Source organism: Arachis hypogaea, chromosome 16, assembly GCF_003086295.3.
Source record: "Arachis hypogaea cultivar Tifrunner chromosome 16, arahy.Tifrunner.gnm2.J5K5, whole genome shotgun sequence".
In the NCBI taxonomy this organism is placed as follows: Eukaryota; Viridiplantae; Streptophyta; class Magnoliopsida; order Fabales; family Fabaceae; genus Arachis; species Arachis hypogaea.
Genome location: NC_092051.1, coordinates 17049163 through 17065610, shown reverse-complemented (window position 1 = coordinate 17065610; position 16448 = coordinate 17049163). Strand labels below are relative to the sequence as shown.

At 36.1% G+C, this 16448-nt stretch overlaps 2 protein-coding genes across 3 annotated transcripts; both read left to right on the top strand.

The window, feature by feature from the left end:
- Positions 1-1981: 1981 nt before the first annotated feature.
- LOC112758113 (acyl-CoA-binding domain-containing protein 4) lies at positions 1982-9636 on the top strand. Of its 2 annotated transcripts, none has more exons than XM_025806696.3 (18): positions 1982-2325; positions 2857-2927; positions 3178-3241; positions 3334-3405; positions 3977-4171; positions 4293-4370; positions 4566-4661; positions 4774-4840; positions 5184-5245; positions 5464-5603; positions 6036-6162; positions 6243-6357; positions 6956-7044; positions 7145-7228; positions 7311-7493; positions 7996-8136; positions 8406-8465; positions 8907-9636. In XM_025806696.3, exons 1-18 carry the CDS (start codon positions 2167-2169, stop codon positions 9087-9089), a joined length of 1986 nt encoding a protein of 661 aa, XP_025662481.1. In that variant the 5' UTR covers positions 1982-2166; the 3' UTR covers positions 9090-9636. The 2 variants fall into 2 exon arrangements, with proteins under 2 accessions (XP_025662481.1, XP_072076018.1); XM_072219917.1 differs by having other exon boundaries at positions 2051-2325; positions 2867-2927.
- A 629-nt stretch (positions 9637-10265) lies between these two features.
- On the top strand, positions 10266-15834 carry LOC112758112 (PWWP domain-containing protein 1). Its single transcript, XM_025806695.2, has 2 exons — positions 10266-11789; positions 13056-15834. The coding sequence occupies exons 1-2, from the start codon at positions 10646-10648 to the stop codon at positions 15368-15370; spliced, it is 3459 nt and encodes a 1152-aa protein (XP_025662480.1). The 5' UTR covers positions 10266-10645; the 3' UTR covers positions 15371-15834.
- The last annotated feature ends 614 nt before the right edge of the window (positions 15835-16448 follow it).

The window sequence follows — 16448 nt, the reverse complement described above, 5'->3', positions numbered from 1 at the left end:
TAAAAATAAAAATATATATTCTAAATTAGTAAATTAATCAATTCACTTTAAAAACTTATATGCAACATAATTACATATAATATAATAGAACGAAAGATAAACAAATAAATAATAAGAATCATCAAATTGAGAATAAAATAAAATATATAAATTTATGAAGATAATAAAAAAATAGATTAATACCTAAAGTATAATTGTTTGAATTAAAATTTGCAATTAAAAATATTAAAAAGAGAAACAATGAAATTGAAAGATACATATAGTCATATAAAGCTATATAAAACAAAGTAGAGAATTTAAAATTTACCTTTTGATGAAGAGAAGATGACCACTAGACAAGGAATAGAAAAAGAAGATTGAAAATATGAAACTAAGAAAAGGATTTAAGAAAATAAATGAGTGACGGCTAGGATTTGAAAATAGAAGAAGACTAAATTTAATTAAGTTAACTAATAGTCAAAATGATAGAAAGATAAAGTAGGTTTGGGACTTTTAATAATTAGACTTAATTTATTTGTAATTTATTTGTAAGGGGTCATTTAAAATTTAAAATGGGGCATATATATAAAAATGAAATGAGAGCGGGAGCAAGTGTCCTCTCGTTACTATGCATGGGTCCGTGCCTATACTAAACACAATATAGAGACTTGATTTAGTCTCTATCTCTCAGTTTCTATCTCCTAATTACTGTTTCTCTGTTTTAGTCTTTCTTCCAAACATAACCTTAAGAACCATAGAAATCATCATGTAACTTACCTAAAAGTGAGAAATATAGGAGAAAAAATGTTAAGAGCAATTGTTTCTCTAAACAAAATAAGCAATGCATGGTATATAAGGGTGTCCAATAAATTTAAACCAATCCAAATTAAACTGTTCATTCAATTCAATTCAAACTGAAAACTGATTTAAATTGCATTAACTTAGATTTAATTGGATTCTACTTTTGGTAAACCGCATAGATTGGATCGGAATCGAATTTCATATCTATTTGTCAAAATCAATTCAATCCAACTTAAACCGCACAATGTATTAATAATTATATTTTAAAAATTTTACTAATAATATATTCAATTTATTGTAAATTTTTATTTTTTTATTTACCAAAGATAGAGAGACTCGAACTTACGACCTCGTAGATGAGTATGAAAAACTATGTCATTTGAGCTAATAATATATTCAATTTATTTTTATGTTATTATTATTATTATTATTATTAATTTTTTTTAGTGAACATTTTATGAAATCGAAATGAGATTTATTTATTTTAACTAATTTATAATTTTATTTTTATAGTTATATTATTGTTGGTTTTTTAAGATATTGTTAAAACTTGTTATGATATTATTGGTTATTTAAAATTTGATATTAAAATTTATTATACATGTTTATTTATGTTTTTAATTTACAAAATCATAAATCAAATATAAAAAATCCAATCTAAAAATGCATCATAAATAAAATTAATATTTAAATAAGATAAATTTTTAACTAAAAACCAATAGAATAGAAACTACCTGCAAACAGCCGAACACTGATGGTGCATATATGTGAGCTTCTCTACTTTTGGTGCATATATGTGAGCTTTTCTACCTTTTTTTTTTTTTTTTGTGCCTAATGGATTGGACAACCTCCAATCTTGTACATAATACACCTACACATTTCTTACACTTTTACTATATTTTTTTTTTCAATTACAATTTTTAGAGTTTGAACCCTACACCTTTAAAATAGAGAGAGGAGATATGCTATGTGAACTAAGACTCATTAGTGTGAGCTTCTCTACTTTAAATTCAGTGGGAAAATAAAGGCGCAAGAGAGATTAAAATTTACAAATGTGGGCTTGAGCTTCCCCGACCCAAATCCAAACCTACTTATTAGGAGAAGCCAAGAAGCCTTTTTGTTTTCTGTCCAAAAGCTACAGAGGAAGCCTTTCTTCGTTTTTGGAAGCTGTAAATCCAACAGTTTACAGAGAAAAAGAGAGGTCGGGGCAGTGTGTAATTTTCAAAACAATAGGGGCGATAATGCTAATACAGTGGATCTGCGACGAAGTGAAGAGCAGAGGCAAAAAAAAAAAAAAAGTGATAAAATAAAACAGCACGTCCGTCCCTCCCGCGAAGAAGAAGCAGCAGCAGCTTAATTGATTGTAGTTGAAAATTGAAGAATCAGATGGCAATGATGAGAGGAAGCTCGAGTCTGCAATATCCAGATAAATTCTATTCTGCGGCGTCGTATGTTGGGTTTGAGGGATCAAACTCTCCAACCAAAGCTCTCACCTCCAAGTTCGCCAAGTCCACCGCTCTTCTCCTCTACAGCTTGTATAACCAGGTTCAATTTCCCCTTTTCTCCCATAGATCTGCTTTTCAGTTCTTTGATTCGTTCCTACTTTGCTTCATTGTGCTTCGATCCACATTGTCCTTGCTGATTTTCTTTCCTCCTGCCGAATCAATTAGATTTATTTTTCCTGTTATAAAGATTCGATAGTGTTTTTATTGTGGTTGATGACAGATTCGCTTTATATATATATAATCTATAATCTATAAAGCTTCTCAGAGTTTTTTCGACTTTTGATTCAAGCAGAATTGCATTTTCGGATTCTTTTAACTGACCTTGGTTGTTATTGTTAATTTGCTTATGTCTGTGATGCTAATACTTTACGAAACCAAGAGATTCATAATTGGAACAAAAAGGATTGCCAATTTGCCACAATGAAATTTTAGATTATTAGTGACTCCTCTCCTATTATTGTAGCTTTCGAATTAATTTTTAGGCCCATTTTGTCGATATTTCTGTGGGAAAAAAAGGTTTCATTAATTTGTTGCTTAATTCAATGGATCCATGCTTAATTTGTTATGTCAGGCTACTGTAGGACCATGTAACATCCCAGAACCCAGTACCTGGAAAATTGTGGAGCATAGCAAATGGGCAAGGTTTGTCTGCTAATATCTATGCTCTGTATGCTATTGTGTTGATAAACTCTCTCCGTGAAACTTGTATTCTATATATTCTTTATGTGCGAATCTGAATTTACTGTGCTTATCCATTCGTATTTTCTTTGGAGTGTTGTGTTCTTTAAGTTAGTAGTGCTTAGGTTGATGTTATACTTGCTTCATGCATTACTTTTATTTTTCTTGATAAAATTGTGGAGAATGTTGTTAAGGGAAGTAATTATTGATGCAGTTGGAACCAGCTTGGAAACATGTCTTCCACAGAAGCCATGCGTCTTTTTGTGAAAATATTGGAGGTTAATGAAATAATTTTATTTAGCCAATGATTAATGGTAAAATGCAGAATGTTACCTGATTACTTTTGCTGTTATTTTTTCCTATTGTGTAGGAAGAAGATCCTGGTTGGTATTCAAGAGCATCAAGCTCTGTTGTAGAACCTGTTATAGATGTGCAAATGAATGTGAGCCATTTTTTATCATTTTTGACAGAAATAACTTTCATCTCTGCTTACACCATTGCCTGCAATAAACTTTAATTGTTAATTTGTCATGTTATTCTGTTATATTCAGGTAAATTTAGAATAAGTTTGTCATTGAAAAAACAATGAAAATAAAAACTTAAAAGCTACTTTGTTATTGTGCAGTCAAAATTTGGCCTGTTTTCATGGTCAAATGAGTAAGAAATATTTTGTTTGATGAATAGAATTTGAGATAATTTATGTTATTATATGACATTGTTGTTTTACTACCTGTCACCTACAAGGCACACATGCAATTATGCAACTCAGATATTTTAGTGCTCTCATTTTAATCTAGGTATAAATTTAAGGATATGGAATTTAGAATTTAGGACTAAATTGTTTGAATAAATTTAGTCTAGGAGACATGTCGACTTGAAGTTATGTCTGCCAAATTGTAATAAGAGCATTTTCCTTTATATTCTTCTGCATATTTTGCTGTTATCAACATTGTAACTTCTTTTCTTTTAATTTTTCTTTTGTGCTTTCCAATCTTGTCTTACTCGTATAACAGCACGATTCCAAAATTGAACTCGTAAGAGAGAATGGAAATTCTTATCCAGAGACAAAGACTATTTCCACTGAAAATGGAAATCAAGTTGGAACACAAGATAAAGATGTCGTCATGGAGAGCATTGTTCCGGTTGGAGTCTATGATCAATGGATCGCACCACAAATATCCGGTCAGCGTCCTAGGCCCCGATATGAGGTATGCTCTTGCAAAAGGTTACAATTATAATGTTCATTCTCTTTAACTTGTTTCTATTTTCGTTTCATTATTTTCTTTTCTATTAGTTTCTCCCCTAAAGCAAGTGTATTTATATGTTTAGCATGGAGCAGCGGTCGTGCAAGATAAATTGTACATATATGGTGGAAACCACAATGGCCGCCACCTTGGTGACCTTCACGTAAGCATTATACACTGCATGAAGTAATGCATTTTTAAGTGAAAGTATGTCTTGAGGTTATTGAAACCACCATTTTTGGTTAACTATTTTCTATACGTTGTGATTTGATGACTAAACTTTGTTAATCTCTGCTTAAGTTGGCTATATGCCTATATCATTTGTTGTTCACTTTCATCTCCTTGGAAACAAATTCAGGTTCTGGATTTGAGAAGTTGGACTTGGTCAAAGATTAATGCTAAGGCTGAAGTAGAGTCTTCATCAATTTCAACACGCTGTGCTGGCAATTCTTTGGTTTGTATTGAACATAAACCTCTGCATAATCAACTGCTATGTTCAACTTATTTGCTGTTAACTGCTTGTAGAATATTTTGGATTTTGGTCACGTAATACATTTTCACTGCAGATTCCATGGGGTAACAAGCTTCTTTCGGTTGCTGGGCATTCAAAGGACCCTTCTGAATTTATCCAAGGTATACTATTAATTACAGTGTTAATGTTTTAATGCACTGTCATTCTTGCGGCTGACTTTGTTTCTGTGCATAGCGTAACATAAATAGATGAAAGTATCATTTGGATTTAAGTAGCCAGACAAGGATCCTTTATAAATTTATGGTTTCTATTTATTTTAATAAACTAAAAGCATGCCAGTGTCACATACATACTTTATTTAATTTGGTATGTCCATTATGATGTTCTCCGCTATTTTGTGAATATTGTCCTACTTACTTCTCTATTTTTTGTTGTTGTTGCCTTTTATATCATGGTTGCAAGTATCTGTATTACTATTAATATTGACATTTATTATTTCGACAGTGAAAATGTTTGATATACAAACTTCAACTTGGTCAACTTTGAAGACTTCTGGCAAAGCTCCAGTATGTATCCCTTATTCTTTTATAGTTTTTATCCTAAGAATCCTTGTAAAATCTCAGAACTTGTACTAGAAGTATGTGACATTTCACATCGGCATTTCTCTAAGACTCTAACAAAATAGAAAAATAAATTTGTGAGTTTTAGCAATGAATGTCCCTCTATTTTTATAGAAATTCAATAACGGCTTGTTAAGTGCCCTTTTATCATGTTGGTTTCCTAGGTGTCACGTGGAGGGCAATCAGCTAACCTTGTTGGAACAAGCTTAGTAATTTTTGGTGGACAAGATGCAAAGGGGACTCTTTTAAATGATCTGTATATTCTTGACCTGGAGACCATGACATGGGATGAAATTGATGCCATGTAAGAAGTTTTCTGACGAAACTCTTCTTTTTCCTCTTTTTTTTTTTGGTGTTGGGGGGGGGGTGTTTGGATTCTGGGGGAAGGGAGGTTGATGTTGTTTTCTTCAGGAATTTGGCCTCTGTTTGGTGTAACTAATTATTCTGTCCCAAGTATTTCTTTTTAATCTGCATAATAATTTCTTCTTTTGTATGGCCCCCCAAAAAATAAGGTTTTCCTAGATGAGGTTATTCAATGGTTTTAGAAAACAGAAAATTTTTCATAAAAGCATATTGAAGTTTCATAAAAGCCATAATCTGGTTTTGATACGTGGTCGGTGTCTTATGTTACTAATTCCAGTGATGAAAATGCAATTTTCTTTTGGTACCAATATCAAGAGGGGGAAATGTAAAAGAAATGTGTTTATGTTTGGTGCTAACTAGTTGTAATTGGCAGTGGAACACCTCCTTCTCCAAGGTCTGATCATACTGCTGCTATACATGTTGAGCGATACTTGCTTATCTTTGGTGGGGCTTCACATACAACTTGCTACAACGATTTACATGTTCTCGACTTGCAAACTGTAAGGCCATCACTTCTTCTGCTATGCTGTACGTGAACTAGAAAATCATCTCCATCTTATTGTTTGCGTAAACTCTACAGATGGAATGGTCTCGACCCACACAACTGGGTGCAATACCAACACCACGAGCTGGACATGCTGGTGTGGCAATAGGGGAGTATTGGTTCATTGTTGGTGGTGGTGATACTAAAAGTGGTATGCCTTTTTTACTGCCTTGATACTTGAATGCAAATGTGGAATGAATGTTTACTGCATAAAATGCTTGATGTAGTTAATGGCAAACCTAGCCAAGACTTAATGACATGTAAAATATTTCTTGATATCTTGAGTAAGTAGTATTTGAACTCTTGGAGCTTACATGTCCATGTTGTAGGGTAGGTCAGACCAAACCATCTTGGTTTTAATACTGATACTATTGCTAACTGAAGTTGGTTGTATTTTTTTCCCCCCTTAACAAAATGCGAATCAGAAACCTTTGTTGATTGTCAGAAGCTTCGGTGTACTCGATAATATCTCTTTCTCCTAAAATTGTAGAAAAATAAGTTGTGTACTGTTAATGATTTAGTATGGTGCAAGGCTCAAGTTGATAGAGGTGCTTTTGGAAAACTCTCCCCACCCCCTTTTCGTTTTAAATATTGTTGAACTTCAAAGTTTCACAATGCTCATCGTCCTGTGTCACCTATAAATAGGAAAATGGGGTTGCAATGTTTTTCTAAACTTGAGGATATTGTTTTATCCTGTCTAGCTGTTGCCATATATCCCATTTCAAGTTATATTGCATCTCATGCTGCAGGTGTCTCAGAGACAGTTGTGTTGAATATGTCTACACTGGCTTGGTCAGTGTTAACTTCTGTTGAAAGGCCTATTCCAGTTGCGAGTGAGGTACACTTTATCTATATATTTTAAAAAGGTTGCATGTGCCATGAAACCTAGCTTGAAACCTATGCCATTTGCTTAATGCAGTTGACATTTTTCAATGCAGGGCTTAAGTTTGATTGTAACCTCCTACAATGGTGAAGATGTCCTAGTGTCTTTTGGAGGATATAATGGACACTACAACAATGAAGTAAAGAGAACGATTGCCATTTGTTCTTCGTTTGCCTTTGTTTTATCTTTCTCCCTCATTTGATTGGGGTTTCTGCATACAGGTCTATGTTCTTAAACCAAGCCACAAGTCAACCTTGCAACGCAAAATAATTAAAAATTCCATTCCAGAGAGTGTTTCTGCTACCCAAAATGCCACAAAGACTGCCCCAGAAGTCGAATCTGAATTGGAAGCTAGCCAAGAAGGGAAAATTAGGGAAATTGTCATGGATAATCATGATCCAGCAGTAAGTATTATTACATAGCATGTACACTTCTGTATGATTTTAGAAAGGCTCTTGTCCCTGCAATTGTGTCTGAAATTATTTATGAACTAGGTGGATACTTATTTATTTTAGAAAAAATATCAGTTCATAGTGCTTTAGTTAACATTTAGCAAGAGATCTATTTATTGGTTCCATGAATTGGCTCAGTGACCTGGATATGGAAACGGCATTTTCTTCTCTTTCACTTTATGTTCTCTTCTGCCATTGAAACACTAAATGTAATTTTCAACCGCTTTTGATAGAACACAAATCTCCCACCCCCAACAAGAAAAAAGAAAAAAAAAGAAAAAGAGGATTGAACACTTATCATCTTCCTAGTACTTGCAACTTATCACTCCCCTAACTATACCTGCAACAAATCGTTTTAAGTCCCATGCATAAATTTTATCTTGTATTAGTTTCCATTTCATTTTAATTCATGTCAGTCACTGGCTTCAAACTTCTTATTTTGGGTGTCATACAGAAACCCAAAGGTGATCTTATATCGGTCCTAAAGACCGAGAAACATGAGTTGGAACAATCACTAAGCAAAGAGAGACTAAATGCTCTTCAGCTAAAGCAAGAGTTGGCAGATGCAGAGACTCGTAACTCTGAGCTATACACGGTATATGTTTTATAGTTGATGTCTCTACTAAATTTTGGAATTAGTCAGGTGTGTAAACTATTACATTGCTCTGTTTGGTTACAGAGCTTCAAGTCAGGTGTGTAAACTGCTTTCTTTTGCCTCTCACTCTTTTGGATTACTTGGGTAGTTTGTTGGGATTTCAGTAGAATACAATTAGGTCTATATACATAACTTGAATGCTTTGTATTCTTCATGATGAATTGCATAGTCTCTTAATGATCCTCTCACTTTCTGCAATAATAATATAGGAGCTCCAATCAGTACGTGGTCAACTTGCTGCTGAGCAGTCTAGGTGTTTCAAACTTGAGGTATGAATTAGAGATCTCCTTTCTAGCTTTCAGTTTTTCTGAGATTATATGTTAGATCTAGTTTTCCATCGAGGATTGAAGTAAAAATACAGGTTACACATAGGCCATCAGCATCATTCATCTGATCATGAAGCTATCCATAGAGTAAGAAATGAACAATAACAATTCATCCATGTAATAAGAATCAGATTTTCAAATTTTTTCTTTTAAAGTTCTTTTCAATACTTGCTTTCAAGTGGCTGTATAATTGCTTAATGACACAAATGAAATGATATTTTAGCTACATGACCAATTAGGTGTTGGAATGGCATGAACCATGTCTACCAGCACCTTCCATCTATTTGAGGCTCTTATAGAATGTGCCATTTGTCTCCTTCAGAATAACAAAGTTGATTTTTGTCCCCCTTGTAATCTAGGAAGATTATTTGTTTGATATTGCAGGTGGAGGTTGCAGAATTAAGTCAGAAGCTCCAAACCATTGGAACCTTACAGAGAGAGCTCGAACTCCTACAGCGGCAGAAAGCCGCATCGGAACAAGCTGCCCTGAACGCAAAGAAGAGACAGGGCTCAGGTGTGTGGGGTTGGCTTGCACCTCCACCTAACCAGAGAGAAGATGATGTCTAAACTTTAATACTCCCTCTATCCAAAAAATATAGGTCAAAGTTTTGACAGAACACCCATGTTAAGAAAACACCAAAAAAAAAAAAAGTTGAAAATATTTAGCTAAATTAACCATGGAATTTTTCTTTCTCACCCTGAATTAAATGCTTAATGCACATATTCTATATTATTTAAGACAAATTGAGTTAATAAATAGAGGCATAAGTTGAAAAAACACATCTTTAAACTAATCCAACGACTTATGTTGTTGGATAAAAAATGACCTATATTATCAGACAGGAGGCGTACCATTTATCTCAACTGAATAGAAAAATTTATGTTTTGGTTTCGTTTAGCCAATTTAATTTTCATATTTTTGTATCATTTCAGTTCCTTTCTAGTGTGATGTAAATAGCTTTTAGCTTATGTTTACCAATACTATCATCATGATAGTATTGGTTGATAGTTTTGGTAGATTGAATGTTATCTTTTGTCGCCATTTTTGCCGAAGATTGTATTTAAAGTTAATTGCATTATGTAATGAAAGTATAGAAATTCTTTTCTTTTGCAAGAGCTGTACGCTATTTGCCTTATATAATAGAATTCTAGTTCGATCAAGACTCCAAGTTTGGTTAAAGCTATTGTGTAATGGCAAAAAAAAAAAAAAAAAAAAAAAAAAAAGAAAAAGAAAAAGAGTAGTTCTCTGTGTGTGATCGGAATGTAATCAATTTCTCTATAATCAGTGTTTTCAGTATCTATTTCTCCTCTGAAATTTTAAAGCCACTTTCTAGGATTTTGAAGAAATACTGAAATACGATTGCAATATGCAAATTTTGCAGATAATTAGGTTGTGAAAGAGGATCTACGACGAAGATAATAACAAAATTTTAAAATAACTCGAAGTATAAACAAGATTCCAATTGTAAAAATAGTGCTTTAATTGATTATAACCACAATCACAACAATAATAAGAATAAAACCCCCTTTATGTTTACCATGGAGCTGATTTATATATATCTTGGTTGCATTAAACTAAAGTGTGGATTATGGATTGATGGGAATGGATTCTCATTTTTTTTAATTAATCCTGGTTGGGAATGGATCCTTTGATAAGAGAAAGGGTATGTCCGATTACGACTTCGAAATGATAACGTGACGTGGCTTCAACATAAGAAAGACATGTAATGCCCCACGTTAATTACAACCGTCCAAGATGAAAAAATAAAAAAACTGTAATCCGGAAGCGTCCACGTTCTCATAATATATACATTTTCAACCTTTTTTAAGTCTCCAAAGTAGATAATAAGATTTTTTTTAAAAAAGAAAACGCAAATCACGATCCCGGCGTTTGTCGCAGTCCAATCGCATATCCTCTCTCGCACTCTCTCTCTCTCTCTCTCTCTCTCTCTCTCCCCCGCAGTGTCCCTTTAGGGTTTTATGACAATCAACAAGCTCGCGCCTTTCCCAATGAGGCTGTAGAAATGGAACACTTACTGGGTATCGAGTGGAAGAACCCTTAAATATCCTTGTGCTCCTACGGTATCTCCAGAATCGTCTATTTTCCTTCGACAATACCAGTCATGAGCGACGGTTCCGAATTTCACGCACCTGATTCCAAGGAAGAGAATCCTGCTGTTACGGAGCCCCGCGACGGGAAACCCGATGACAAGTGTTCCACCGCCGAGGGAGCTAACGGTGCTCTGTCGGAGCTCGCCTCGGGAGCTCAGGCGGTGACTGAGCTCGATGATAGGGTTTCGCAGAATGCCAAATCTGAGGAAGTAGCGGCTGGTTCGACCGAAGATATTAGGGTTAGGGTTTCTTCGGAGGAAGATGGCGTACGCGCAGGTGACGCATCAACCGTTGTTCGATTTGATGATCGAAACCATAAAATTGGTGACGAAAATGCATCGTTTCCCGGTCAAATAGATAGGCATAATCGTCATGTTCAGCCTGAATCAGACGCAAAGTTTCCTGGTTCAGATAGCAAGTCTCTTCTATCGGAATTCGATGAGTTCGTAGCTGCCGAGGGAAATGGCAGAGCAAGAGGTGGAGCCTCCAGGGATTTAGGGTTTGGTTTTGAAGTTGGTGACATGGTTTGGGGAAAGGTGAAATCTCACCCATGGTGGCCTGGGCACATATTCAATGAAGCATTTGCATCCCCCACAGTTCGTCGAACCAAGAGGGAAGGCCATGTGCTAGTGGCTTTCTTCGGGGATAGCAGTTATGGGTGGTTTGAACCCGCCGAACTTATCCCATTTGATGAAAATTTCGCAGAGAAATCGCAGCAGACATATTCTAGAACATTCATTAAGGCTGTGGAAGAGGCCGTCGATGAAGCCAGTAGAAGACGTGCTCTTGGTTTGGCTTGTAGGTGTAGGAACACTAATAATTTTCTCCCCACGAATGTTCAAGGGTACTTTTCTGTTGACGTGCCTGATTATGAGCCAGGAGGGTTGTATTCCACTAGTCAGATAAGGAAGGCAAGGAATAGTTTCAAGCCTAGCGACACTCTGGCTTTCGTGAAGCAGTTGGCCCTGGCTCCTTGTGATGGTGAGCAAGAGAGCATTGGCTTCTCTAAGAACAAGGCTACGGTTTTTGCTTATCGGAAGGCAGTGTTTGAACAATATGATGAGACTTATGCTCAGGCTTTTGGAGTGCAGCCATTGCGCCCTTCTCATTCTCAGAGTAATAAAACTGATCAGTCCGGGAGGCAGCCTCCTAGAGGTATATGTCTTACTGATTTAATCATGTTTATTTCTTATAGTTATGGAACTTACATGTTTGTGCTTGTGAAAAATTGCATATGTGAAGATTTTCTTGGACAATGAGCAAGTGTTATTTCACAGGATGTATCTAAGATTTTAATTAGCTTCAGATATAACTTGTGCTCACTATTGACATGAAATTGACGGGAATTTCCTTGTGGATCTATGTCTATAGACTATAGAAGTAGTGTGGTTCAGAGGTAGAAATCTGGGGTCATCGTCCTTCTCCTTATATAATAGATTTGAACTAGACTCTGAATTGAAGCCATGAGTGTTTGTGCATTATTGAGTTCCTTAAATTGTGTATTAACTATTAAGTTTTCGTTTGGTTGAATTTTCGCAATTGGGAGTAGAGGCCAAAGGTTAACTATGATAAACGTTTTGAGTTATTATGATATGTATGCTCAGTAGTTGTTGTGTTTGTTGGATAAGTACGAGAAACTATAAAAGATGAGAATTTAATTTTTTAATTTTAATATTTTTATAGATCTATTTAGTTGTATAATCGTAAAATATAGATCATATGACCATTTATGGTACTTGATACACCCCATTATAGGGATGATAAAGTTAGGAAGAAAATTGAGGTGGATGAGTGAATGCCCAAGGCAGAGATTTATGAAGAATGCATTTGGGACAGTTGGTAGCTCCTCTAGATGACATAAAAGGATGATGAAAATTCTCACAAAGGCGAGGTATTTTGACCTTGTGAGACTTCCAAGGGAAAATGGAGAGAATAGAATATAGTCCAACTAAAGGGGATGAAGGAAGAAGAGACTCTTGGAGACTATTATGCTATACCTCACTCAGTGACTCTACAAGGTTTTATTTAATATGGTTTTTATATAGTTTAATGGTGTCACCTGATCCAAACTGTTGATCGTATTTGGTTGCCTTTGTTGTCCCTTATCACTTTGATGCAACTGTCTTGGGATCAGAGAATATTCGTAATATGATTAAAAATTTTTGGCATCCTTGCAAAAGTTACATCTTCCTATTTTTCTACCTAACATCATGGTAATGTGGATGATTGCATTTTGCAGGTTTTTTAATTTGACTTCAATTTATATTTACATGATTGGTTATTGTAATTTATCTCCTTCATATTATATACATGTCAATGCATAAAATATCATACTGGTTTTGCCTATCAAGTTTGTATCCATCTCATATGTGAGTGGTACGATGTCTTCTTTTATTTATGGCTTTTTGTTCTGTTCTGCAGCTCCTTTAAGTGGTCCAATGGTGATAGCAGAAGCTCTGGGTGGTGGGAAGACCACTGGCAAATCTGTAAAAGTTAAGGACACTTCTAAAAAGGATAGGTACCTTTTTAAGCGGCGGGATGATTCAAGTAACTCTCCGCAGTTGGCATACACTGAAGAAACACCTGATGTAGCCAGTCGTTATGTGTTGCAGAAAAGGGCTCCAGCTTTGCCTCCAGTGCCTCATAATTTAGAGAAGCGAGAAGGCACAGGATTGTTTAGCCATGATGGTGCAATTGTAACTTCAGATGCCAAAGAAGCTGTGATAAGTCAGGCCCAAACAGATGGGGTTTCTCTTGCATCCCAAGTCATTTCATCAGATCCAAAGTCTCATCTTGACAAGATGAAGGGATCTTCTGAAGGAGTGGCACACAACTTTGAACAAGAAAATATTTCGAGTAAAAGCATGGGTAGGTCGGGAGACATGGTATTGCCAAGCACAGTTGATGAAAAATCTCAGAATTGTCATCTGGGGAGCCAAATTCCTGTTGAGGTCAAACATGATGGGAATGTAGAACTGTTGGGACAAAGTGAAGATCATAAGCAAAAAGAGAAAGGTCTTCCGACTCTTGCTGATGGAGGAAATGGTACACATCAAGTTAAAAGTGAAAATAATGTGAGTTTGACAGCTGGAGCAAAGCATCTCGAAGTTGGTAAAGCAAAGAAGCTGAAAGGTCATAAGCGACCTGCTGATGACTTGAAGACTTCTGCTATTGGGGAGAAAAAGAAGAAAAAGAAAAAGGATGTCAACTTAAAACCTACGTCAGGATACTTGGAGAAGCATTCTACTTCTGGAAAATCTGTCCCAATCGTGACTAAGAGAGAGGATTTTCAGGAACAGATGCAGATAGGTGATAGTACCAACAATTTGCCCCCCATAGATACCACAGGAGATGTTAGTTTCGAATTGCCACAACTTTTGGGTGATCTGCAAGCTCTTGCTTTGGATCCTTTTCACGGTGCCGAAAGAAAGATCCCTGCGGCTGTTCGACAGTTCTTTTTGCGGTTCAGGTCTCTTGTTTACCAAAAAAGCTTGATTTTATCACCACCAGCAGAGAATGAAGCGCCTGAAGCTCGTGCTTCTAAGTCTCCTTTGAGTGCTGGGGCATCTGTCAGCCCTGACGATCATGTCAGAGCCTCACCACCTGTAAAACCTGTAAAACAAATTGTTCGGTCTGATGATCCTACAAAATCTGGGCGGAAAAGGGGCCCCTCTGATCGTCAGGAGGAAATTGCTGCAAAGAGGTTGAAGAAAATCAAGCATTTAAAGACACTAGCTGCAGAGAAGGGAGTGGCCAGTCAGAAAACTTCTGAAACCCGACGAGAAGTAAAAGAATCCATACCCCAGGCTCCAGCCAAGGTAGCGAAATCAGATTTTGCCAGAAAAGTGGAGCGTGCTGCTAAGGCAGTCGAGCCCACCATACTGGTGATGAAGTTTCCTCCACAAACATCTCTTCCGTCTGTTGCAGAGTTGAAGGCAAGGTTTGCCCGCTTTGGCCCAATGGATCAATCAGGTTTCCGTGTATTTTGGAAGTCCTCAACATGCCGTGTTGTATTTCTGCATAAGGCTGATGCTCAAGCTGCCTATAAATATTCTGTGGCAAACCAGTCGTTATTTGGAAATGTGGGTGTGAGGTGCTTTCTCCGGGAATATGGGGATTCTGCTCCCGAAGTCTCTGAAGCTGCAAAAGCTAGGGCAGATGATGGTGCCGATGAAATACCTCGGGTCAAGGATCCATCAGTGGTTCATCGTCCAGCATCAATATCATCTCAGGGACAGCAGCAACCTCTTCCACAGCCAGTAATCCAGCTCAAGTCCTGCCTGAAGAAACCAACTGGAGAGGAGTCAGGGCAGGTATCCGGTAATGGAGGTAGTAGTAAAGGAAACCCACGTGTAAAATTCATGTTAGGTGGGGAGGAAAGTAGTAGGGGAGAGCAATTAGTGACAAGTAATAGAAACAACATCAACAATGCTAGTTTTGCTGATGGTGCTGGACCAACCATGGATTTTAATAGTAAAAAGGTCTCGTCTCAACCACCTCTATTGCCCACTCCCCCTGCTACTACTCAGTTTATGAAAACCCCCCAACATAATTTGAATAATTCTGAATTGGCAAAGGACCCCAGAAATACTTCCAATTTTATAAACAACACCGCACCGGCACCTGCTACAACAGTTGATATATCGCAGCAGATGATTAGCCTCTTGACGAGGTGCAGCGATGTTGTGACTAACGTGACCGGTTTATTAGGCTATGTGCCTTACCATCCTCTTTGAAACAAAAATGCTACAATATTCAACGTTAAGCCATAGCCAATGCCGCAAAATTCGGGCGAATCGGATTGTGGATGACATGTTAATGCAAAGAATACAATACAATACAATACAACATTCCTCCATGGAAATGAGGACTAGCGAAGTCCGAGTTGGTGCCCGAGAGCTGTCCAAGATTGGTTTTACTTGCGAGGTGTTTTTGAGGGGCTCTAAATTGTAAATGCGCTCATATTGAAAGTAGCATCTTCTTGTTCTTAGATTAGCCGTCTTAGTACTTGATTCCTTTTTTGTTTGCTTTCTTACTTTTCTAAATCATTTGGGAGGGTTGAGGTTATTTTGTTTATATCACAACGCTAACAGCATATAGATGTTCATGTACTCGTGTTGCCTACCCACCCTGTCCTCGTTGTGTTTGACATGACGATTGTATGACGTTTCTTATTTGCAATGCTATTATTATGCTTAAATGACGGTGTAACTCTGCAACCTCACTTGACAAACTAGACCTGTTAGTGTTATTCAACTATAAGATTGTTATACATCAATCAAGTCCGTTCATATATTGCTCAGCATGTGGATTCTTTAAGTTGGCGGGGAGAAGAGGGAGGTAGGGCTGTTTAAGATTCAGCCTTGTCTGAAACTCAACCTGGACCAGAAATATATTTTCATTATTTTGTTGAGTTTGGGTTTATTTTTTTTAGCTGTGATTTTTGACCCGGGTTCAGTTCATGTTTTAAAAAATATATTTAAGAGTGAAATTATTAATATAATGTTATATTTTTATATTATATGATATTATTTTTGTTTTAACAGTCCATAAAATTGATAGTTGACCGTTTACATCAGCACTTTTTAGACGTTAGTTGATAAAGAGATTAGTAGAGATTAACGTTTTACAACTTGGGAGATTTATTTGATCATTTTAAAAAGTTAGGAATCAAATTAAAGCATGTTGAGAATTTTAAAGATCATTTTGGACATTACCTCATTGTTAATATGATTGACTATACAGACATTAGGCATTAATATTTTTCATCCACTCTACATGTTTAAAAGTATTCAAGTTATTTTTATATAATAA